Source organism: Ovis aries, chromosome 21, assembly GCF_016772045.2.
Source record: "Ovis aries strain OAR_USU_Benz2616 breed Rambouillet chromosome 21, ARS-UI_Ramb_v3.0, whole genome shotgun sequence".
In the NCBI taxonomy this organism is placed as follows: domain Eukaryota; kingdom Metazoa; phylum Chordata; class Mammalia; order Artiodactyla; family Bovidae; genus Ovis; species Ovis aries.
Genome location: NC_056074.1, coordinates 10,915,939 through 10,943,325, shown reverse-complemented (window position 1 = coordinate 10,943,325; position 27,387 = coordinate 10,915,939). Strand labels below are relative to the sequence as shown.

The 27,387-nt window shown below is 39.2% G+C and overlaps 1 protein-coding gene across 37 annotated transcripts in view; it reads right to left on the bottom strand.

Annotated features, from left to right (window-relative positions):
• Nucleotides 1–27,387, bottom strand: part of DLG2 (discs large MAGUK scaffold protein 2) — a 2,369,976-nt gene that overhangs the window by 887,057 nt on the left and 1,455,532 nt on the right. For all 37 annotated transcript variants that reach the window (XM_042238120.2, XM_060403917.1, XM_060403919.1 and 34 more), the window contains one exon: nucleotides 3,989–4,042. In XM_042238120.2, the coding sequence (XP_042094054.1) occupies nucleotides 3,989–4,042 (54 nt within the window). The remainder of the gene's footprint in view (nucleotides 1–3,988; nucleotides 4,043–27,387) is intronic.

The following is a 27,387-nucleotide window of genomic DNA, read 5'->3' as shown; positions in this document are numbered from 1 at the left end:
TAAATGAATAGCTCAACAACATATTGCCATGAGAACTGGGATAGTTTAGCCATATTTAGCAAACTTCCCTAAAGATCCTACTCTTAAGGAAGCTCAAAGAGGGTTTGGATTATGTACAAAAATGTTGAAGATAATTTTTCAAAATCCCTTTGAGAAATTCAAAATCAGATATTAAAATTGATATTTAGAGTATGCATCTTGTGATGACTTGTTCAGGTGGGATGGGAGGGGGAGGGACGCTCCAAAGGGAGAAGATATATCTCTTTATTTATTTACATATCTACATATACATCAATAACTGTAGATATGCAGACGACACCACCCTAATGACAGAAAGCAAAGAGGAATTAAAGAACCTCTTGATGAAGGTGAAAGAGGAAAGTAAAAAGCTGGCTTAAAACTCAACATTCAAAGCACTAAGATCATGGCATCCAGTCCTATCACTTCATGGCAAATAGATGGGGGAAAAAGTGCAAGCAGTGACAGACTTTATTTTCTGGAATCCAAAATCACTGCTGATGGTGACTGCAGCCATGAAATTAAAAGACACTTGCCCTTGGAACAAAAGCTATGAGAAACCTAGACAGTGTATTAAAAAGCAGAGACATCACGTAGCTGACAGAGGTCTGTATAATCAATGCTATGATTTTTCCAGCAGTCATGGGTGGATGCGACAGCTGGATCATAAAAAAAGACTAAGCGCTGAAGAATTGATGCTTTTGAACTGTGGTGCTGGAGGAGACTCCTGAGAGTCCCTTAGAGAGTATGGCAATCAAACCAGTCAATTCTAGAGGAAATCAACTCTGAATACTCATTGGAAGGACTGATGCTGAAGCTGAAGTTCCGATACTTTGGCCACCTGATGAAAAGAGCTGACTCACTGGAAAAGACCCTGATGCTGGGAAAGATTGAGGGCAGGAGGAGACGGGAGCGACACAGGATGAGATGATTGGATGGCATCATCAACTCAATGAACACAAGTTTAAGCAAACTCTGGGAGATAGTGAAGGACAGGAAAGCCTGTGTGCCGCAGTCCATGGGGTCGTGGAGTCGGACATGACTGAGCAACTGAACAACAACAACATGGAACCTAAAGGGATAAGGCAGGGAGGGAGGTAGGAGGGGGACTCAGGATGCGGGGCTACACTTGTATACCTATGGCCAATTCATGCTGATATATGGCAAAAAATTATAATATTGCAATTAACCTCCAGTTAAAATAAATATTAAAAGTACTCCTAACATGAAAAAAAATCTAACAACAATATATATGACTGACCCACACTATTGTATGGCAGAAAACAGCACACTAATGCAATTATCTTCCAATTAAGAAATACATTTTTAAAATATCAAAGAGTTGATATTTAAGAGAACAAGAACACTTCAATTAATTTGTTATATTTGGCCGATTTTCCTAGCTAATTAGTTGGGATACCAATCCAGCATGTCTGTTCAAAATTCTTAGATTCTTATTGGCAAATTATTTGTACATGAAGGCATCTGGAAGTGAGTCATGAGAACTTTAACGAAGGCTTTGCAATAACATGGGTCTACTGCAAGTAAGCAGTCCTACTTACAAAACCAACTCTCTGGGCTCCATGTCTACTTCTTCAAAGCATGCTCATCTGCTTTGGATGATGCCAATGGATATAGTAAAGAGATTTACTATAATAAAGACATAGAATCCTTTTATATATGCATTATATATAATATATACAATAATACATATAATTGTGTGTGTGTGTGTGTGTGTGTGTGTGTGTGTGTGCGCATCCCTCTCCCAAAGGTATTGAAGCTGCTGTGACAAACTGTCTTCCACCAAAAACTGCATGTTGCCAAGGGCTAAGTGAGAAAACTTTGTTCTTAGGCGGAGAGGTAGAAAAGAAGGGAGGGAAGGTGGAAACAAGCAGTCACAAGATCAGAGTTAAGGAAGGCCTCACACTCTACAGCCAGGACACCCAGGTTCCCTCTTGGCTCGGCTTCTTCCTATGCAATTTTGAGACAGTTACTTAATCTCTTTATTACTCAGTTTTCTCATCTGTAAAATGGAGAAATCAATAGTACCTGTCTCATAAGGTTGTTATGAGGATTTTTTTGTTGTTATGAGGATTAATTGAGTTAATATTTGTTAAGCACTTAAAACAATGTCAGGTATACAGTAATCCAGATATTTGTTGTTGTTTAGTCATTAAGTCATGTTCAACTCTTTTGTGACCCCATGGACTGTAGGCCACCAGGCACCTCTATCCTGGGATTTTCCAGCAAGAATATTGGAGTAGGCTGTCATTGCCTTCTCCACGGGATTTTCCTGACCCAGGGATTGAGCCCACATCTCTTGGGTTGGTAGACGGATTCCTAACCACTGAGCCACCAGTAAAGTCCAATCCAGATACAAATCTTTGATGAATAAAGGACAGCAGAAAGAGTGACACAGAGATTAGGAACATTATGTGTCTTTAATAATTGCTATGCTTCCTTCCAACAGAGTCCTTTACTTTTCACAACTGGGGCCACTTGATTCTTACCAGTACGCTTAACCCCATTTCCAGCATGACCCCAAATGACTCTTGTTCAGAGAGATTTAAGAAGCCCTAGTTCAGTAGTTCAGGTGATTCAGCATTAAGTCAAGCTTGCTGTTATTCTCGTCCTGACCCTGTGTCCCAGTTTTAATCACTTGTCCTTGTAACCAAGTCTCGACCTTGTACTCCAGTTCTGGCTCCCCACTCCCCTGCGGCCCAGTCTGGCTTGCAGAATCTGCTCAGCACTTTCAGTTCCTCCAAGGCAGGTGTCTCCCAAAGGACAGCCTTTAGACTAGACATGCTTTGGTTGGTACACATAGAGTTTGGACTTCCTCTGAGAGTTAGTTGCCTGCAAAACTGTATAAAAAAATTCAAATTTCTGACTTCTCTTGAAAAATGGAATGATCTGGGAATCTTGATCCCGTTTCCCTTTGGGACCCACCCAGTGGAGCCAAGTTGCTGCTGCATGCCCCCACCTTTGGAAAGTCATGGGCTTTCTATTCCCTACTCTCCCCCTACTTCCTGATCCATCTGTTTCTGTGATTTGCTTGGTCCTTGTGGGCATTAGAGGTTAGGGTCTAAGACTGAGAACAGCCAGTACTTACCAAGCACTTTGTACTCATTTAATCAAAGACCAGGTTGTATTTGTTCTCGTCCACTATGCCTGCAGCCCTTCTCATTGCCTCAAACCTTTTGTCTGTAGGTATCTGAATTTGTCCCATCTTCCTAAATTACTCTGTTCTTCCGTATCAGTGAGGGCCACTCCCGAAGCTCTGTTAGACCTCTGTAAGTCAACCACTCACCCACATTGTGCTTTGCACCGCTTTCCAGTCACCCCCACCCAGCCAGACTCTTGTTGAGAATTTTGGCCATCATAGTGGTTATATTTCAGAATAAGAACCTGGGGCTTTACTGACCTGCCTGTTCCTATTATCTCATGCTCCATGTTTCTACAAAACCATACATCTTATTGTATATTATATATAGATAGCTATAGGTAGACTTTCCCTTCACAAAGTTTTGCTTCAATTCTTATTAGCAGCCTAGCAAAATCCAACAAATATTTATTGATCATATATTATATCCAGATTACCCAGATTCTATCATAGAAATTGATTTGGGTATACCTTTACCAAGAAACCTGAAAAGTTTGTTTATCTTTTGACAGACAATTCAATCTCTTTTCAGTGAACACCTAAGAAACTAGTATTATTTGATCATAATCAGCTTGTTTTTTTCTCATGATAGACCCTTGTGTTTTTCAAAACAACGGATGAAAGAGGAAAATATCAGCATGCCTAAGCTGTGAGTTAGCAAATTTCAAAAGAAAATGCACAAAACTCATTCTATACATCATTTCATGAGGTTATCTGGATTGGTTGAAACTGAATATGTACTGTATTTTAAATTCTGTTGATTAAGTTCTACCAGTTTTTAAAGATAGCCTTAATAAAAATGTTACTTACATAAGGAATCGTGTCCAAAGTGTCTGTGTTGACAATTATAGGAGCAGGGCTGGCCTAAAAAAGAGAAGTAGAAAAAATTTTAAATAACAAGTAGTCTATTCTGAGATAGGATCTGTTAACTTTTTTAACCAAGAGCTCAACAATATTTGAGAACCTGCATAGGTACTATGTCAGGTGCTAGGGGGATAAATGAAATGACTCACAGTTCCCTTTACCCTCCTTCCTTCAAATATTTGTTTGCTATATTGACCACATAATAAAATGAAGTAAGCACAGAACTGAAAAGGGGAGGACATGAGGATTTGTGCAGTGTAAGAGGCAATGACTTCTAATAACTTTGGCACGGAGTTAAACATTTCTTTATGAAATGGCTGTGCTAAAGGATTTTGATTTTTTCTCTATGGAAGCAAAATTAAACCTAACACTATAACTCTTTTCTTTAAACTGGCTTTTGCGAGAACATTATATATAATGCAAAATAGAAGCATTCCCTTTTTGACATTTTACATATATTCACCTATTCTGCATGCTGTGTCAAATTTTTTTCTTTATCATTTATGTACCTTTGAAAATCTGCTTTAGAAACCCTTAGGTAGAAAATTAAAAATTAGTCAAACATGGCAGAAAATCGTATTAGATATGCTAAAGTTCTTTAAAAAAAAAAACAAACTACAAAATGCAGCCATTCCTTTTAAAGCTGAGTAGGAATCTGTATAAAACTGATGTAGGAGTGCTACAAACCAAGTCATTAGAAAATAAGAGATTGCAATCTATTTGCATCAGCCAATCTGACTTCATGAATATTGAGTAGATCTATTTTCTAGTTTCTAGACTTTTCACAGCAACTTTTCCTTCATCCCCCAAAGGATCTTTAATCTTCCCAAATTGCAGATTTCATTTAGATAGAGGAAATGGTCTCACCATGATTAATCGGGAGCTGTCCTATACGACACGGTAGTTTGCGCAAGTGCTCAACTTTGGGGACATTTCATTAACTGTGCCCTCTGGAGTTAACAAGAGTTAACAGCTTTCTAATGTCAATCCATGCCTATGGGATCCTAATCGAAAGACAAAACAAATGGAAATCCAGCAGATTTTATAGAACAGAGTTCCAAATTTTAACTAAAATCATTGGTCATTGAAAACACGACCCTGCTACACATGTCTACATAGTGGGTCAACTAACTATTCATGGTTTATTTGTTAAGTCCTAATAACAAGTACTTTGTGGATAAACATAGGCTTTGGAGAAAGTTTCCACTGGAACCTACCCCGAAACTGTTAAGAAGCCTGTAGCTTAGGGAGATGAACGTGAGGTTTGGAGTCAGAAGACCTGGGCTCAGGTTTGGTTTAACAACTTCCTGATTATATGATTTGGGGGCTCAGTAACTTCTTGGTAATCTGATCTGGGGGCAAGCCCACTAACTCTCTTTGCCTCATTTTCCTTCTCTGTAGAATGGAAATAGAAATAATCACTTTCTAAAAAGGCTGTCTAAAGAATAAATGAGGTGATATATTTGAATGGGCTTTGTAAATGTAAATTTCACAATCATTATTAAATATTGTTACTAGCTAATGCCCTTAAAGATGGACTATCATAAGGATATAATATTTCTGGATGGTTTGTGCATTGTTTCTGCCTCTGTAATCTCAATCCTATGCTAGTGGCACAGTTGCACTAAAGAGAACTGATTGGGTGGTGAAAATCACCATTTATTAAATACATATTACTTGTCCATTTATAATAATATACATATATATCCTCATATAATCTCCACAAAACCATACTGATGAGGCATTATTGTTAATATCCCTATGATACAGATGAGAAAACTGAGGTTCAGAGAAAATGAGAGCTGAGCTTTCACAGCAGCCTTTCAGACCTCAAATCCATTTTTGCACACTAAGCTGTTCTATGAGTCCATTACCTAGGAGTCTCTATCACTGCAGTTCTACAGTTATTTGAGCTCTCTAACCAGACCAGCCAGTAAGACCCAGGCAAATTAAAGACCACCTTGACCCTGTATGCAAGACAGGGAAAGAGACACAGATGTGTATAACGGACTTTTGGACTCAGAGAGAGAGGGAGAGGGAGAGGGTGGGATGATTTGGGAGAATGACAGTCTAACATGTATACTATCATGTAAGAATTGAATCGCCAGACTATGTCTGACGCAGGATGCAGCATGCTTGGGGCTGGTGCATGGGGATGACCCAGAGAGATGTTATGGGGAGGGAGGTGGGAGGGGGGTTCATGTTTGGGAATGCATGTAAGAATTAAAGATTTTAAAATTTAAAAAAAAAAAATTAAAAAAAAAAAGACCACCTTGAAGGTAGAAAATGCTGCAGGGTCTTGCATAGTAGATGTTGAAAGCCACCTGGTAATTCCTTGATGGTTTCTGGTTTTTAGTTTTGATGATATTTCTTCTATGCCTTCTAATTGGCTCCTGGGACTCCCAGAAGATTTGCATCTTGTCTCCTTGACTAGATTACTGAAAACACTCTGAGTATCATACCCAGTACTTGTATTTCTCCTTATTATCTACTATACTTTGATCAAAAAATATGCTTTGATTTGATTTGGGACTTTCAACTCATTTTACCCTCTTATAAATTGCATTCATGTGGTCTGGAAATAAATTTTATACATAGATCCATTCCCTATACAGTGCCATTTATCACTTTTTATGTTTCTGTTGCTATTTTCCATTTCATGTATGTAAATTTGGTCTTTCCAGCCAGACACTTGCAACCACAAGGATTATTTATTTTCCTAGAATTGTTCACAGCACCTGGGTACACAGAAAGAGCTCAGTAAATACTTAGGAAATATCGACTAAGTGAAGCTATAAAGTATAGTACATAGGAAATATCTCTTTGTAAGATTTGGAAAGCATTTCTGAGATAATCTTATGTTACCAACAAAACTGTGATGACTTTCTAATATCTACTATCATCTTCTTTCTTTAACCAGTCATTAATACTGAATCATCCAGTTTTTTGAAATAATAATTAGTTCATAAATGCAGGATGTAAAGTCTGGGAACCTTGAAGTACAATCTGTGTGACGTGAAAAGCTCATTGTTCCTTCTTGGTGCTAAAAAGATCTAGAAGCGCAGTTAATTCCTACGTCTATGACAGTCACTAAAAATGCATGAACAAATGTTTGTGGGTTGTGTGAGCACACACATACATCACGTACCTCTGACACTGGCAACTGCCTGATGTGAGTGCCAAGGAGACGCCAGGGTGGGCTGTTCTGAATAGCACAATACCCCCACTGAGCTGCTACATGAGGCTTTCTGAAAATCCCATTGCTCAGCTGCAGAGCCCTCCCCAGACCATTTTCTCAGAAGCTTCTTATAATCTGCCGGGTGCTCAATGGCACACAGTAGCAGAGAATAAGGGCCCCAGGTGGGAGCAGAACAGAGTCCAGGAGAATTCTAGGCATGGTCCACGAATGTGCTTCCCTCACCAGGTGTCGCGGTGGCTTGTCCTGCTGCCTGTTTCTTTTCTCACCTCGAGACCATGTGAGTCCGTGCCTAGTTTGGTTTCTGCATGTGAAAACCAGGTCCTCAGGTACTTTGATAGCTCAAGTACTAAGCGTCATCTCCACACCGCCTTGCCATACACACCTTCTCTCTCCATATTGCATATCCTCTTTAGGGAAACCCCTAAATCAAGTGGATGATTTAGCAGATTTCAGCATTTCCCTTCGAGTTGCTGATTTCCATTAACTGGAGAGAGTTATCAGTATCAAATATGATAAAAGAAGACCTTTAAATCAGAAGCTTAAAGGCTTGTCTGAATGTAAACATAAAGGCTTAAGAAAATGAATCTCACTTGGGCAACCCAAACTATAAGACAAGAAGGGCTTGCCTTTATATTACATTCTCTTCCATGTGGAAAAAGCCAGTTTATAGGAAGAGGGAAGAATAAAGCTAATCAGAGGGAAGACAGAAGCAAGCAGAGAAAATACTGATACAATCCAAATTAATAGATCAAGTTATTTATAAATTCCTGCCACCTTCCTGTCCTTGAATCCCATGGGATAGTCAAATAGTACATTATTAACTTTGCTCATGATAGTAAAATGAAAAAGTAAATGTCTATTGTTTGCCACCAAGATAATGTAACTAATAAAGAGTCTTACTTCAGGAATGCACATTTTCAAAGGGGTTCATTAATTCCAACTGATGTTATATTTGTTAAGTGCCAAATGTGTGAAATACCTTGACATAAATGGGCAAGTGGTCACCAAACCAGAGGAAGCCTCTTCAAGCAAAGTACTGGCAGGGGTGGTAGAGAAGCTGGTCAGTCAAATAACACAGTCTGTGAGGTTAATGGAAGGCTAACCAGTGGGAAGGTCAGAAGACTGAATTCAGGCCTATACCTAAACTATTTTTTTTTCTAAACTATTTTAAAGTGTTTGTTTGTTTGTTTTTTAATGTGGACCATTATTTAATGACTCTTATTGAATTTGTTACAATATTGTTTTTTTGTCATTTTCTTCTGGCCACAAGGCATATGGGATCTTAGTTCCCTGATGAGGGATTGAACCCATCATATCCCCTGCATAGGAAGATAAAAGTATTAACCACTGGACTACCAGGGAAGCCATTATAACTAAACTTTTAAGAAGCAAACTAGAAAAGAGAAACCCACACAGCTAAGTGACCTGAATACACTAGGAACTGAATAAAAACATTGATGGGGCTAGGAATCGTGCAGGGATTTCAGCTGACCTGGAACAGGCAGGCAGAAGGCAGCTGGCTGTCAGTAGGCCAAATTAAACAGGAGGTAAAATATGGCAAGAATAACTCATGAGCTGTTTTGGGGACCCAGCATCTTTGCCTTATCTTCTCAGACTTAAAGAACAAGGCTCCTGAAGAGGCAAGTAACACTGGCTCTGTCTACAGTATAGCATGAAGACTAAAATGGAAGCCACCGAAAATTTTAAAACGAGTCCATTTGTGTGTGTATATGATTTCAGTGAGACAAGGAGACATCTCAGATGCTCAAGATAACTATTAGCTGGCATAGATTGCCTGCTCCAAGATATCACAGTAATTGTCCTTTAGCTTCATAATCACAAAGAGGGCTGCCATCTGGGTGAACCCTATTCAGATCATGTTCCGATTTAACCAAGGAAATAGAACATGGGGGTTACTACCCACAAACCCATCAGGCCTGAAATAAGAGGTCTGCCATTAAATATTGAATTGGTATGCAAAAAGCCAAACTCAGGATAATTTTATTTTTATTAAGTTTTCTTCCTAATCCTCTATCATGTTGGCCCATTTTGGAAATTTGAAACTGCCATGTGGTTGGGGGTGGGAGGACTCCTGCCTCAGTTCACTGCCTGTAGTTCTCTGCTTTCCTGGAATCCTTTCTTTTCCCTCCTTGAAAGATCTGCAGTTGCTTGGCTGAGCATCATCACTGCCTGGAATCTGAGGTAGTGATGATCTTTCAAGTAGATCTTTCAAATCCTGGTATGTCCTTCAAGTAAGATTAGGACCCTGCCAATAATAGGGATGTGTGACTCCCCCCAACAGACTGCAGGAAAGGAGGAGAGAAAAGAAAGGGTTCCAGGAAAGCAGAGAACTAGAGGCAGTAAACCGAGGCAGGGGTCCACCCCACCCCCAACCACATCACATTTTTCAATTTCCAGAATGGGCCAACATTATAGAGGAACAGGAAAAAACCCCATTACAACCAGTTACCTGATTAGTAACACTGGGATGGACAATACTAAAGGCAAGCCCTTTACTACACTTATTTATATTAATTAACTTCCTTAATCATCAAATAACCCAATGAGACACTCTTGTTCTCAATTTACAGGTGAGAAAATACAGGTTAGGTAACTTTTCCAAAGCCATACATCTGATAAATAAATCCATCTTCAAACCCAAATAACCTCACAGTCTGGCTCAGAGTTTCTGCTCTTTTTTTCTAAGCTATATACTTTTATTTTATTTTTTAACCATTAAAAAATTGAAGTGCAGTTCATTTACAATGTTATGTTAGTTTCAGGTGTACACAAAGTGATTCAATTATGCATATCTACATACATATGTGCAATACTGTTTGCCATTATAGGTTATCACAAAATCCTGAATATCGCTCCCTGTACTATACAGTAGGTACTTGTTTTTTTATCTATTTTATTTATAGTTGTGTGTGTGTGTGTGTGTGTGTGTGTGTTTTAACCCTCCCCCTGACCCAGAATCCATGCTCTTGACAATCATGCTCTACTACCGTTCAGAATGGGAACAAACTTTACCAGAACTCTTTGGATTCTAATGATGACTACTCACCAACAACTCAGAGGCCAGGTGAAAGCCAAATTAGACATTCACCTTGATCTGGGATGGTTCCAGAACCCTGCCCTCCTCACTCTAGCCCAGTCAGTGAGCCCTAGTGCATTGTATGAACAAGACTGTAGATGCCTCAGTAGAAGGCTAAGCACAGGCACACTCAGGCTGACTGGATCAGGATTTTTTTTGAGTAAGTTCCAAAGAAAATCACCGCGAAACGACTGATTGAAGACATATTGATGGTTACATGAGAGAGGAAAAACAGAACAGGAAGAACACATCCACTGTAGAAACGTAACACTGATTCTAAAGGCCTCAGCTTCATTCTACCCTTCATTTTACAGATATGAAATGGAGACAGAGAAAGGAAGTGGCATGACCCAGAGCTCATAATTGCTCAGTATCAAAACAGAAGACAGGGTAGCAACAGCAACAAGAATAACTATAAGAAAATATTAAGAACTTACTGAAGACGACTCTGTTCCAGCGGTTGTGATAAACACTTAAGATACAACAGTGTATTTACTTCTCAACATATCCTAAGGAAAACCTTATCATTCTCACTAAATAATAATAATAAGGCTCAAAGTGGCTAAACCACTTCCCTGAGGTCAGAAATCCTAAGAGGTACCACAGTGTGAAAGTCGCTCAGTCATGTCCAACTCTGCAACCCCATGGACTATACAGTCCATGAGATTCTCCAGGCCAGAATACTGGAGTGGGTAGCCTTTCCCTTCTCCAGGGGATCTTCCCAACCCAGGGATCGAACCCAGGTTTCCCACATTGCAGGAGGATTCTTTACCAGCTGAGCCACCAGGGAAGCCCAAGAATACTGGAGTGGGTAGCCTATCCCTTCTCCAGAAAATCTTCCCGACCTAGGAAATGAACCGGGGTCTCCTGCATTGCAGGTGGATTCTTTACCAGCTAAACTACCAGGGAAGCCCCATATCTGGGTGTCCAATCCAGGCCTTTCCAACCCCAAAACACAAGCTGGCTCCTGATTCCTTCTCCTGAGATTTTCCAGGTAAGACTTGAAAAAACAAAAAAAAAAAAAGCAGTTATTTTCTGCCCTGAAAATGGCTAGTTTCTCTTTCCCAGTCTGAAGAGAAACTTCTCCCCATACTGACTCAGATTCAATTCCCCAGTTCTCTGAGGGTTTCTAGGTCCCTATATCACTTTCAAAACCCCACTTAAAAATGGGACAATGCTATTTTCCAGTTAACCTATTTCCTAAGGAGTTAGCTAAGGGAATAACGCACATGAAGTGAAAGAGATGTGCTCCATAGCTGTAAGGTTATGTTATTTATTACTGTGGTTGTTTTTAGCTTTTTTGGATTTTCTTCTCCTTTTCACATCGCCTCTCTGGAAGAGTCATTACCAACAGTAACACCAAGAGGCTCTGGCCTGTCACCTCATTTGTCCTTACCCTGCAGTGACATAGGACAACTCCCCTCAAAGGTAAGAACACTGAGGCAGTAACAGGTGAGTGGGTGAGTGAGCAATGTAAGGGCCCAGGGCTTAGCTAGCCAGGGCATAACTGCAGGTTAACGTCCATGGCAGGATGTCTCAAGAGAACAACTTCGGAGGAAGCTAAGACCCTGGCTCTCTCCCCAGCACTTAATAAAACGCAGGGATGGTTATCCACCTAGCTTATCACCAGACGGGCTCAGAAAATAAGAATAAAGTGTCAGATAGATGTTTGACTTGAACTTGATTCAACTCTGCTTGCCCAAACTCTCTTAAATAATAAAAATAATAATACCCTCGTTTTACAGAAAACTGAGGCACATAGATGTTAAGTAATTTGTCCAAGGTCATCAGGACAGTAACAGCAGGGTCAAAAGTCAAACCTATCAGTCTGGTTCCAAAGTGGGTAACACTTCACTACCAAACATTTGCTTCTGTTTCCTATTAAAAACTGGTAAGTGTCCAGAAGTCTGTTTTAGTCAACATGAATTCTTTCAGTGATCTTTGAAAAGTACACTGTAAATATTTCTTCCCTTTGGATTAAAGTGATAACATGTCTGCTTGATCCTCCTTAAAAATGCAAGGTAGCATAATCTTTTGCAAAAAATGAATGATATCCTAAGGGTCTTAGTTAGGCTGCATGGGGCACCTCTTTAACCCAAGTACAGAAAAGATGGGCCAGCCTGGAGAAGGAGGCACAGAAAGTAAAGACCCAGAACTCAAGAGTTTTCCTTCCTTTATAGATTTTTTTCTAGAATCTATTTAACTTGATGCAACAGATAAAAATTGTTTGTACTGTTAGTTTTGAAGACTCTTCAAACCTCCATCCTACACTCTGTCCACGTACCTCTTTGAACTTAGCATAAAAGGCTAAAATAAATGACTCACTGAAATTAGGTCTGTGGACCATCACTCAAACTGAACTAGATATTATATTAGATTGGCTACCTATATCGTGTTTCATAATTTAACAAGTGTGTCCACGCATGTTAGATCATTTCATTCCCACAGGCAGAGGAAAGGGAACTACCATTCATTGACCAATGCCCACTGTGTGCCAGGAAATATGGTAAGATTTCTATCTGTGCTTTTTATCTACTCTTCACAGAGCCCCAGAGGGACTGGTCGAATTCTACAGATAAGTAAACTGAACCTCAGAGTGCTTGAGTGAATTTCCCAAAGTCAGACATCTAGAGAAAAGCTGACATTCAAACCTAGGTCCTCTGACTCTAAACTGTACCCCCTTATTCCTTCATGGTGCCATAAATCCCACTGAGGCACTCGTGAGCATTTACAAATCTAACTGCTTTATTTGTGTGTGCAAATGCCCTCTGAAGAGTGCACACACAAAAAATGGAGTCCTTAGCTCAAATCTCAGATGTGGGTTGGTTGATGTGCCCCATGCCACAATCACAACACCTGCTTACTTCACTCTTTCACTCGCACAGGGTTACTCCTGAAAAGAGCTATGTGGATACCATCTGCTCCATTTTGTGAAGCCATCAGAGAGCTATAATCTTCCCAGTGCAGTTGTATTTTTCCAGTTTCAGGTATCAGAATCCTGAGCAAGCTGTCAAATACCTGGTCCCTCACCACTTCTTCTGTAGTATCTGGATCAGGGCCTTGCCCACAGTGGGTGACCTATCTGATTTCTGTTTATTTCCCTTCTGTTGTCTCCTTTCTTCCATTGGGACAGAACTCTAACTACTCCAAGCATACATCTTGTTGATGCCTACCATAAGGTCACTGTTGACATTTCTTTCTTCCTCGCCACATCCTGAAGCAACGACCATCCCCTTTCTTATCTTCCTAACCAAACTCCATCCACCCTGCAAAGACAATCTAAAGTCCCAGACTCTGTGAGTTTCCTCAATCCACTGCAGGTATCAATCTATCCATTCCTGCTCTTCCAAAATTTTTAAACATTCATCATCTGTACTACAGTTCACATTAAACTATAAACATAATAGAAGTTATGTGAAAGCACCAAGTTCTGCCATTCTTAATGAACGCTTCTTTCTGTTCTTACACATGTTGATGGTTCAGTGGCTCATGTGTGATATTTTTAATCTCCTTGATGAAACTATAACCACTGTGATGGCAGGGCCCTCACAGTTCAGTCGCTCAGTCGTGTCCGACTCTTTGCGACCCCATGAATCGCAGCACGCCAGGCCTCCCTGTTCATCACCATCTCCCGGAGTTCACTCAGACTCATGTCCATCGAGTCCATGATGCCATCCAGCCATCTCATCCTCGGTCGTCCCCTTCTCCTCCTGCCCCCAATCCCTCCCAGCATCAGAGTCTTTTCCAATGAGTCAACTCTTCGCATGAGGTGGCCAACTACTGGAGTTTCAGCTTTAGCATCATTCCCTCCAAAAGAAATCCCAGGGCTGATCTCCTTCAGAATGGACTGGTTGGATCTCCTTGCAGTCCAAGGGACTCTCAAGAGTCTTCTCCAATCCTACTTCATTTCTTCACCAGCTTCATTTCTTCACCTACTTCATTGCTTTGTTTCTTCACTTCCACCAACACTCCTAACAGTGCTTAGCATACAATGAACTCAAAAGATGTTCATTAATGGGTTTTTGGCACATGTGCTCAGTCGTGTCCAACTCTTCGCGATCCCATGGACTACAGCCCACCAGATTCCTCTGTCTATGGAACCTTCCAGGCAAGAAGACCGTTGGAGCTAGAACCACAGCAACGAGAGATAAGCAACCTAAACGTCCATCAACAGATGGAGGGATAAAGAAGATTTGGTACATATACACAATGAAATATTACTCAGCCATAAAAAAGGAACAAAACTGGGTCATTTGTGAAGATGTGGATGGACCTACAGTCTGTCATACAGACTGAAGTAAGTCAGAGAAAAACAAACATCATATATTTATGCATATATGTGGGATCTAGAAAAATGGTATAGATGAAACTATTTGCAGGACAGGAGCAGACACTCAGACGTCGAGAACAGATGTGTAAACATGGGGAGGGAGTGGGTTGGGGGGGAGGAGAGGGACACACACACACTACCATGTATAAAACAGATGGCTAGCGGGAGCCTGCAGTTCAGCACAGGAAGCTCAGCCCGGTGCTCCGTGGTGCCCTGGAGGGCTGGGGTGGAGAGGAGCAGGGTTTAAGAGGAACAGGGAGTATGTATACACTGAGCCGATTCACTTTGTTGTGCGGTGGAAACCAATACAACATTGTAAACCAACCATAACCCAATTAAAAGAAAAAAATAAAATAAAACATTCATGAGAAACCTCTGAGACGAAAGTGCCACGGGTAGAAAGGGGTAACCGAGCGCTGTCCTCTGGCGGCAAGCTGCTCTGCCACACCGCCGGGGCTGCTGATGGCAGCGTCCGGAGCTGCCATGCACTGCAGACCATCCTATTCTGAACCACGGCATGTAAATTAAGGAAAGTTATAAACGGAAAGATCCTTCCCTGCCTACCATATGCTGGCCCTTTACACTCATTCTTTGCTACTTCTCACTACAAGCCTCTGAGTTGCACGCTATAATTATGCTCATTAGGCAGATAGGGGAAGTGAGGCATGAACCGGTAACAAAACGGCCCAAGGTCACAAGACTTCAAAATTAGTGAAGCCAAGACTCACTCTTTTTGACTGCGAGTCCGTTGGAGCAAGGGAATGTTCCCTGCTCTAATTTACTACCTCACTGTGGATTCCAGAAGTTGGAGAGGTGGGAGGAAGCATGGAATCTAGTGAAAAAGCTAAGGATTCAAAACACTGTGAAAAAAGTAAAATGGCATCCTAAGAATTTCTTGAATTTTTCAGATAAGTGTGAAGATATATCCCAAAAAATCCATCTCAAACTGGGCATTTATTTGCAGTCTCATGTTTCATCTTTTTAAAAATTAATGTAGTTTTAAATATATTTTACTGCATATTCATCTATTTTTTAATATTAAAATGTTTTTAGTTATTTATAATGGTGTCAACCTGACATCTTAGGTAGGTCTTGCATGGCTCTCAAAAGTCATAGATATCTACACACTGCTATATTTAAAATGGATAAACAACAAAGACCTATTATATTACACATGGAACTCTGTTCAATGTTATGTAGCAGCCTGGATAGGAGGGGGTTTGGGGGGAGAATGGATACATGTATAGGTATGGCTGAGTCCCTTCCCTGTCCACTTGAAACCATCACAACATTGTTAATGGGCTATACCCCAGTACAAAATAAAAAGTTAAAAAAAAAAAAGAAAAAAAATCAGGTACTCTATCTCCCTGGAAATAACCACAATCCAGCCAAGGGATTATTTCACTGGCATAAAGATGGATGATGGGGAATTAGGAGATCTCAGTTTTAGACCCAGAAAATTCTGTAACTCAGGATGGAAAGGCAATACAGTGAGCCTCCCAATTTATTTTTATATTTGAGGAGTAAAGAGTGAAATGGATAACCTCTAAGGGTCTGTCTCATCAAGGATCTGATTTCACTCATCATAAATTTTGACCTGCTGGGAAATACTGGAAAGAAGGCAGGATGCTACACAAGTCACCCTTCTGGATAACGATGACCTCTGCTTTTATCATTCAGATACAGAAAGTCAGAAGACGTGGCATTAAGAAAGGCATGAAAAATAAGACAAAAGTCGAATCGGGGAAAGATCAATAATATAAGTAGCTTCTAATTAGCTGGATAAAGGATTAAGTTTTGTATGTCTTAAACGAGGTACCTCAAAAAGCTATTTATGATTATTTTCATAATCTATATTTTGTATGATCATGTTTAGAGCCTGAATTTTTTTTTAATGAACCAGTTAATTTTCTGGCCTCACGACCATGCAATTAGTGGCAAAGAATTTTCTGCCATATTAAAGAGTCAAAAAGATTTGAAGTGAAACAGAAAATTATCACCAAGCTCTTTATTCCATTTTTGCCTTTCTCCATGGGCTATAAGCCTTAACGCTAAGGTTTCCTAACATCTAAGATCTGTTTTCATTTTTACCCCCTACCAACCATAATTTGACAGTAGATCTTATGCTCAAAGTTTAAAAGGTAACGGCCATGGAGAAAGTCTTAAAATATTTCGTACCTAGAATATTTGTGTATGTGTGTATCTGAGAGAAGGGGTAAAATCTGAGGCAGAACGATGAAGAGGTGTGAGTTTGGTTTACTGTTTCACTATTAGTAAGAAATAAGGTGCTTATGTTCCTGTTGGGTCTGGAAAATGTTTCAATACCTGCTTTTAAGTGATGGCACTTGGGCTGGGTTGTGACAGCAACAGAGTAGACATTTTAGGTCAATTTCCCTTATTTTAAATTCTGAAAACATCTGTGCCTCTATTAACCTCACTTCTACCCATTTTTCTTCAAAATTAATGTCTTATTTGAAATCATTTTCAGTGAGGAAAAACAAGGGGAAAGAACAGATTAAAAGGAGAAGTAAATGGGGAGGAGAAAAATAGAGTTTGGCTAAATATTGCCAACATTTGCTGGTGCCAAAGAATATATTCTGCAGATGTGTTTGTATATTGTCATTGACTAGGCAATGAACTCTTTGTCCCACAGCCAAGAGCCTACAGATCTCTAGTTCCAAAATGCCACCCAGTGCCTAGCCCCACAGCTGTCGCAGCTTCCTAGAGTGGCACGGCCAATGTTATTTGGGTTTCGCAGTTTCCAAATGGCTTTCTTATCCTCAGTTATTCTGCAAAGCAAGGGTTCTCTTTGCCAGTTTACTTCCTCCTGGGCCTAGGATAATGCCACCATTCCGTGCATCAGAGGGAAGATGAAGGAATATTACCTGTTGCTGTGGGCTAGAGGAAAGAAGGTAGGCATAAGAGAGAAGAATGGAATGAAGGGAAAGAAGGCAGAGAGGAAGCTGTTCTCTGGCACATGGGGACTCTGTCACAAGGTGGAGAGTGAAATGATGCTTTCAAGGCTGACTCTCCTCTGTTCTTTCAGACCACTTTGTCTCCTGGAATTGTGAACTCAGACACATTGGAGCCTTTGTTCGTTCTGTAAAGGATTTCCCCAACCGACTGGAAAGGAGATGATGACTTCCTTACGAATATAATGTTTGCAGCCTGACATCTCATGAGCCCTCTTTGCCTATTCTAACTTGACAAAAATCGTTTGCACATAATGCTTTTATGTTATGGGAAGAACAGCCCCCAGCCCTGCCCTTGGTGTCAGCAGATGAGGCCTAGCGGGGACTGCTGCACCACTGCAGAACTCCATCAGGTCACCTAACTCCCTAAACTATTCCTAAGGCTACGCCCAACTATAAATAAGAATTGGATGATTCCTGACTTTAATACTAGCCTCATTTTCATTAGTGAAATAGTAACAAAAAAGGTTTAGGATTTGGGTCATCTAACAAATAAGACATCTCTTCTCACTCATACAATGGTCTTAGTCAATAACCTCTCTGAAACTTTTTGTTTTAGTACAAATGGAAATTGAAAATTATTTGGTCAACCTCACGTGCTTCTTCAAGAAGCAAATGGGATCAAAGATTAAAAACTATGAAAAACAAACAAACAAAAACACTCTCTGCAAACTGTAGAAGGATATAGTTAGGCTAACATTAAAAATTTGCAATATTAATAATGGCAACCCTTACTGGGCACTTTCTTTGCTTAGCCATTGTACTAAGGGTTTAATTCACATTATTTCATTTAAATCACAAACTTAAAAAAGATCTGTATAATATCTAATTTTAGAGAGGATGACACTGAGGTACAGAGAAGTTAAGCATCTTCCCAAGACAGCAAGTGTTAGAGCCAGGATACAGACATACATTTTTTAAGTAGCTAAAACTCTGAATCTGAGCCAAAGTGCACTAGAATGAGAATGGCCCTACTAGGTTATGTTTTACTACTTAATCACTTCTGATCCCGGCCACTTCAATTTTCTTATAAATGATGTGCATGTGAAATCACTCAGTTGTGTCCGACTCTGTGCGACTCGATGGACTACAGCCTGACAGGCCCCTCTGTCCATGGGATTCTCTAGGTAAGAATACTGGTGTAGTTTGCCATGCCCTCCTCTAGGAGGTCTTCCCAACCTAGGAATTGAACCCATGTATTTTATATCTCTTGCGCTGGCAGGTGGGTTCTTTACCACTAGCACCACCTGGGAAGCCCCTTATAAATAACATGGGGTGTTAAAATCTGCCTTCCTTACCTTACAAAGTAGTAATGAGAAAAAAATCTAGTTTACACTGCTTTGAGAACTGAAATAAGATAGACAAAGATAAGGAAAATATAAGGCAGAAATAAGAGTGTAATGGTCATTTCAGCGGTAGCAATAGTAAAAACATTAGTACAGTATGGTTTCTGGTTTCTATACATAATAAAAACTACAGTCTCTACTGTTTTTAAGCATGTTCCTGCTAAATAAAAAATATCTAAATGAAGCTTTAAAAAGTACAGTCTTTTCTACAATGCAGAAATACAAAGGATTATAAGAGACTATTATGAACAACTATATGGCAATAAAATGGATAACCTGGAAGAAATGGACAGATTCTTAGAAAAGTTCAATCTGAACCAGGAAGAAATAGAAACAGAAATTATGAACAAATAGAAATTATGAACAACCCAATTGCAAGCACTGAAATTGAAGCTGTGATCAAAATCTCCCCAAAAGCAAAAGCCCAGGACCAGACGGCTTCACAGGAGAATTCTATCAAACATTTAGAGAAGAGCTAATGCCTATCCTCCTAAAACTCTTTCAAAAAATTGCAGAGGAAGCAACACTTCCAAACTCATTCTACAAGGCCACCCTCACCCTGATACCAAAACCTTACAAAGACAACACAAAAAAGAAAACTACAGGACAGTATCACTGATGAACATAGATGCAAAAATCCTCAACAAAATTTTAGCAAACAGAATTCAGCAACACATCAAAAAGCTCAATACACCATCATCAAGTTCGGTTTATTCCAGGAATGTAAGGATTCTTCAATATATTCAAATCAATCACTGTAATATACCATATTAACAAATTGAAAAATAAAAACCATATGATAATCTCAATAGATGCAGAAAAAGCCTTTGACAAAATCCAGCACCCATTTATGATTAAAACTTCAAAAAATGGGCATAGAAGGAACCTACCTCAACAGAGTAAAGGTCATATATGATAAGCCCACAGCAAACATTATTCTCAATGTTGAAAAACTGAAAGCATTCCCCCTAAGATCAGGAATAAGACAAGGGTGTCCACTTTGACCACTATAATTCATCATAGTTCTGGAAGTCCTAGCTTCAGCAATCATAGAAGAAAAAGAAATAAAAGGAATCCAGATCAGAAAAGATCTGCTCTCCCTGTTTGCAGATGACATGATACTGTACATAGAAAACCCCAAAGACAGTATCAGAAAGTTACTAGAGCTAATCAGTGAATTTAGCAAAGTTGCAGGATACAAAATCAATACACAAAAATCACTTGCATTTCTATATACTAATAATGAAAAATCAGAAAGAGTAATTAAGGAATCAATCCCATTCACCATTGCAACAAAAAGAATTAAATATCTAGGAAAAAACTTACCCAGGAGGCATAAGAAATGTACACAGAAAATTATAAGACACTGATGAAAGAAATAAAAGATGACATAAACAGATGGAGAGATAGTCCATGTTCCTGGATAGGAAGAATCAATATTGTGAAGATGACTATACTGCCAAATGCAACCTACAGATTCAAAGTGATACCTATCAAATTACCAAAGGCATTTTTCACAGAATTAGAACAAAAAATGTCACAATTCATGTGGAAACATAAAAGACCCTGAATAGCCAAAGCAGTCTTGAGAAAGAAGGATGGAGCTGGAGGAATCAACCTTCCTAACTTCATATTATACTACAAAGCTACAGTCATCAAGACAGCATGGTACTGGCACAAAAATAGAAATATAGACCAATGGAACAAGATAGAAAGCCCAGAAATAAACCCATGCACCTATGGGTACCTTATTTTTCACAAAGGAAGCAAGAATATACAATGGGGCAAAGACAGCCTCTTCAATAAATGGTGCTGGGAAGACTGGACAGCTACATGTAAAAGAACAAAATTAGAACAGTTTCTAACACCATACACAAAGATAAACTCAAAATGGATTAAAGGCCTACATTTAAGACAACTCTTAGAGAAAAACATAGGCAGAACACTTGATGACATAAATCAAAGCAAGATCCTCTATGACCAACCTCCTAGAGCAATGGGAATAATAACAAAAGTACACAAGTAGGACCTGATTAAACTTAAACCTTTTGCACAGCAAAAGAAACTATAAGCAAGGTAAAGAGACAACTCTTAGAATGGAAGAAAATAATAGCAAATGAAACAACTGGCAAAGGATTAATTTCCAAAATACACAAGCAGCTCATACAACTCAATACCCCCAAAATAAACAACCCAATCAAAAAGTTGGAAAAAGACCTGAAAGACATTTCTTCAAAGACATACAGATGGCTAACAAACACATGAAAAGATGCTCAACATATGCAAATCAAAACACAATGAGATATCACCGCACACGGGTCAGAATGGCCCTCATCAAAAAGTCTACAAACAATAAGTGCTGGAGAGGGAGTAGAGAAAAGGGAACGCTCTTGCACTGTTGGTGGGAATGTAAATTGATACAGCCACTATGGAATGGATAAAGATATGGTTCATATACACAATGGAATATTACTCAGCCATAAAAAGGAACGTGTTTGAGTCAGTTCTAGTGAGGTGGATGAACCTAGAGCCTATTATACAGAGTGAAGTGAGTCAGAAAGAGAAAGATAAATACTGTATTCTAATGCACATACACAGAATCTAGAAAAATGCTACTGAAGAATTTATTTACAGGGGAGCAATGGAGAAACAGACATAGAGAATAGACTTATGGACTTGGGGAGAGTGGAGGAGAGGGTGAGATGTATGGAAAGAGTAACATGGAAACTTACATTACCATATGTAAAATAGATAGCCAATGGGAATTTGCTGTGTGTTTCAGGAAACTCAAACAGGGGCTCTGTATCAACCTATAGGGGTGGGATGGGGAGGGAGATGGGAGGGAGGTTCAAAAGGGAGGGGATATATGTATACCTATGGCTGATTCATGATACAGTTTGACAAAAAAAAACACAATAAATTCTGTAAAGCAATTATCCTTTAATAAAAAGAGAAAAAGAAAAAAAGAGTACAGTACACTCTTTTCTACTATTAGTTCATTAAAGATTTTCTGTGCTTGATGTGTGTGATTTTTTGTTGTTACTCGGAGGAAGAGTGCAACCCTGAACAACAGTCTGCTTTTGTGTTCTGTAACAAAAAACTATTGGGGCCCTATTTTTGGAGTTTACAGAGTAGGTGAGCAAAGTGGGCGTGGCAGAGGATGGGGTTTACTCCATTGTATCATAACATATATCTGTGCTAATACCCCATTCTGATGAGTCAACACAAACATTTTACAATGAGCAATACTGAAACAAAGACCAGGCATCCTGCACCTGGCGTTAATTTTTCACAGACTCCAGATGCCTGTACACAGAAATCACAAGACCAGCAGTCAAAGAAATGCAAACTGCACCCAAGAGCAAGATAACAAGATAGCAAGATTTTGCCTTTTGTTCAAAAACAAAAGTGACAATTCCATTCTATTTTACCAGGAATCTGCAAACATTCATTCAGATCCAGGCTGTTGCAATTATCCAGGTTGCTTCAGATATAGATTTTTTTTCTTTTCCGTCCTCTTTAGGTTGAACATCTCTATAGATTAAGTGTCATCTTTATTCCTTTACTAATAGAAATTCCATTAATAGCCTTGTTCATATTCTTCGGAAGGAAATAGACTAAAAACTGGGGTGTTACTAGACACAAGTGCAAAGCGAGGCTAAGAGCAATAAATTAGAAAAAGAAATCTGACATGATTGAGAATGATGAGTCAAGTAATATTTAGAATCCGGAAAGGACAAAACACACTTGGAACACCGTGAACTAGGACTGAAACTCATCACTGAACAAACCCTATTTAGAGCTGACCTAAGCTTACGATGGTTTAAATTCAACATCCAGGGGCTGGAGGCAGGGTCTGTGAAAGCAATGGTGGAGCAGAACAGACAGGTTTCAAGGATGTTTGAGACAAGAAGGATTATTTCCTCATTATCATCTCACTGCTGCCTAAGTTCTTACATTTTAAGTATTAATCAGTACATATAGAATTGTTTAGCAAACATCATATTTAAGACAGTGTACTTAGGACTGTAGTATGCAGGCAGAGGAAACACATGTGGTTTTTTGTTCATTTTCTTAAAAAAAAAAAAACAAACTTTTATTGGTGTATAGTTGCTTTACAAGGTCATATTAGCTTCTACTGGACAACAAAATGAATCAGCCCTGTAGTGGTTTAGTCGCTAAGTCATGTTTGACTCTTGTGACCTGTAGCCCACCAGGCTCCTCTGTCCATGGGATTTCCCAGGTAAGAATACGAGAGTGGATTGCCATTTCCTTCTTCAGGGGATCTTCCTGTATCTTCTAGGCCCAGGAATTGAACTCAGTCTCCTGCATTGAAGGTGGATTCTTTACCAACTGAGCCACCAGGGAAGCCCTCTGTGTGGGTACATGTATACAGCCTCCCTTTCAGATTTACCTCCCAAGGAAACACATGGTTTTGCTCTGCAAAGAGTTTACTGCATCATATGAAAACAAGAGAAATCCTTTGAATGCTTGTAATATAAAACAGAGACACATCACCAGAGACACAGGCAAAGAACCGCAATGGGGGTGAAGGGGAAAGGCAGATGGAATTAGGCTTTGAAGGCCTGGTTTTTTTCATGGTCATAGCGTCTATATGATTTTTAACCAAGGTACTCATCCTCTAAAATGGAGATATTAATATTAGGGCCACTTGATGTTGGTATTATGATGATAAAACAAGAAAGTGTAGATTAAAGCAGTATGGATGTAGGTTTCCTACTCTTATTTTTCTTCAAGGAGTGCTAATCAGGGTTGAAATAATGAGGCAGAAGGTATATCACCTGGTTACACTGTGTGAGGCAAGTCCCACGGAAGGAAATGTGAGTTGTCTTAAAAGTGGAACTTCACTTTGTGGCTCTATAACTGTTCCGTTCTTCTTTTTCTGATTGACCGATAGGATTCTTACCTTAAATAAACGATCCATCTCTCATCTTTGTTGTTCCTGATATTCCTTCTGAATGCTCAAAGAGGAAGATGAGGACTCGAGGAAAACTGATGAATATGCCTCACTCCAGACTATTCTTTCACGCCTCAGGGCCTTCGCACCTACTGTGGCAGCCTCACTCATTTCTTCACCTGACAAACCACTATTTTAAAACCATCTCAAGCCCTCTCTCCTCTTTTTATTATTCCTCGGTCATCTTTCCTCTCCATTCAAGCAGATGGGTCATGTCCACCCTGCTGCATTTACTGTGGTTTGTATATCCCTCGATTACTGCTTTCAGCATGCTATGCAGCAGCTGTTTTGGTTTCAGTGATTTTCCCCTTATTCGAGTGAACCCATTAAAAAAATGGGCTCTGGAGCCAGATAACTAGTTTCAAGGTCTGGCCTTTCCATCTATTAGCTGTGTTATCATGAGGAAGTTACTTAACCTCTGTAAATTGTGTGAAGTGGAAATGATAGTGCCCACATCGGAGAGTTGTTGACAGGACTGGATGAAATATATGTTAAGGACCTAGAACGGCACGTGACACACGACAGGTGCCCAGCATTCACTATTGCTTTTATACTCGAGTACCAAGTCTGGGATGTGTCAGAAAGGACGTGCAAATTGTTTCCTAAAGAAATTAATATGCATTTTAAGACTAAGTATTTGGCAAAGAATGATTTATTTGCTTAGTTTGCAGTGGCTTTGCAAAATATGTGTAATTGCTATACTGTTTTGATAATAGATGTATATTACATATATCTGTGTATGCACACGTGCAATATTAATTACAATTGTGACAAATACTATGAACAACTCACACAAAGTAGTATTCAAGTGTGTGGTACAGATATATATGTAATTGCTCATTTAATGTTTGTCTCATCCACTTGAATCTAAATGCCCTCAAGGTAGGGTTTGAACTCATGCTGTTTATTGCTATCTGCCCTGGCATAGTACATAATTTCTGATACATAAAATATATTTGATAAATACTGGTTGAATGAAAGATCAGATGGAAAATGAACCATCTTTACACAATTTGTAAACATCTTTACGATTCCTTTTTACTTGCCCTCTTCCATCATCATCAAATTCTGTTTAATCTTCATAACCCAACGGAGATCCATGAAGCTTGGCAGCCCTTTATTCTTAGAGCAATTCATGGGTACTTAAGGCACTCAACAAGGTCCATTTGAAAATTCCTGGTGGGCAGAATTCCATATAAGTACCATCAGGGGTTCTGCTGATGTAACCATTTTAGCATTTCAACCAGTGCTTGGCAAGCTGCATGACCTTCACATGAGACCAAAACCAAACACGGTGGCTAGCAGCACAAGGAAAACCGGTTTTGTACATTTCAGCAAAAGACAGTAAAGTTCCAGCTGGGCAAGGGGTAAGGCAGTGTCTGCCAAAGCAATGGTGAGACAAGTTGGCATGCACTTTCAGGCTTTATCCTGTGTTTCCTCTCTCCAACGTGTATTTTAGGTTGCACATGGAGGTTCTCTTGGGAAGATTTTATCTTGAGATTTTATGTAAGGTTTATTATTAGTACACAACTGCACTGGCTGAAACACTGCTTGTGATCTATGGCTTATTGTGAGTGTGAGAGATGATCCAGACGAGCCAGGTGGCCCCGTATTCTAATGCTGTGTTAGTAATCCACATTTACAGGAGATGCACAGCTTGTGAAGATTTCAGGTCAGTGTTTCTAAGATCAGCTACATCAAAGTATGTCTACACTTCCTAAATATCTTTCATCTCTTAGTGTTTCATTTTAAAAGGCAACAAATCTATTTCAAAGAAGATAATTATGTCAATATAGTTTTTAATTCCCTTAATATGCTTAATGCATCATTGTGAAGATGTGTAGTTTAAGAATATAGCTGGATATCCTAAAAAATGAAGGGTCTCATTAGCCAAGAATGTCACATACTCAGTTATGTATGTGTGTGTAAATGTGTGTGTGTATGAAGTACATATCCCTGGGTTTAAAAAGTACATAAAATATGGAATAAATGAAGCTCCTTCCTGAGATCTAAATTATATATTCTAAAACTAAATAAATTGAGGTTCAGTTTAAACAGAATTATTTTCAACTGGTAGTAATATTTTAACAATGGCTATGTTTTCTAAAAGTAGTCCTCATAAAATTATGATGACATAATGATACATTTAATGCAAGACTTGGAAGCAATCTGAGAAGAGTTGAGAGATTGGCAAATTCCTAATATTGTTAGGAAAAGATGTAGAAGAGTCAAAATGAAGAAAATATGAATGAAATTGAATATGCCTATGTAAATGTCTGCAATATGGGGGCCCAGGCATGAGAATGGAAGAATAGTAGCCCATGGACTACAGTAACTGAAACCAAGTCTGTTTTTCCCCAGAAAGGTCCATCTTCTGCACTAACACATTCCACTCCCACCATCGCAGCCACTGCAGGGCTTCAGTCAAGGTTTATTGTTATCTCCAGATGGATCTGAATAGAAATAATTTCATGAAGTCAGTATAGACAAAGCTGGTAATGAAAACTGCCGTGTAGTAACTAGAAATGATGGAACTGGAGACACTCCGTTGATTTCATTCATTCCACCCATGCTCACCAAGCGCTCTATTGTGCTAAGCACGATGGTAGACCCTAGGAATAGATACAACCTATATTCAAGGAGTTTGATACATGAAAACAAAAAACCAACAAATATTGCTTCCTTTTTCAAACGTATTTTTATTTTCTCCTTAACTCCAAGAAGTTGCAAACAAAACAAAACAAAACACCGACAAATATTGCTTCCTTTTTCGAATGTATTTTTCCTTTCTCCTTAGCTCCAAGAAGTTGCAATATAATACAAGAAAGAAAATACAATTGCAAGAAAATACAATTAAATAATTTGGGTGATAGATTGGAGGTGACTGAGATCTCAAGGAATTGAGATAGGAGAAAATAGCTCTGTCTAGCCAGAGAAAGCTCTACAAAGGAGGAGACACCTGAGCTTCACCAGGGGTATCATAACCTTCACGAGAAAACAAAGGAGGAAGAGTTTAATAAAGATAGGAGAAGCAAACTTTACACAGCAGAGTCCAGCTCAAAGTAGAATAATTATAACTTTATCTGATTTAGAAAGCTTCCCACCAAGAATGGTTTAAACCCTTGCAAAAACTATGCTTTACGTCCTCGACAATTAAGATAAACTTACAGAGATCCAACCAGAAAATAGTATTCAATGAAGAGAACTTTAAATCTTTAAAACAGGTGATTCCTCAGTTACCGAGGAAAACATAATGAAATCTAACTTGAGTCAGTTGAAAACAACTTGTATTTCAAAGAAGACTGAAACCAACTCTATGTCATAAATAATGTTTTTCTTAAGGAATTCCAAATAACTCTTTGCAGGTCTTAATTTTAAAGAGTGTTCTCTTATTTTTAATAGATTATCTCAATCCTTCAAAAA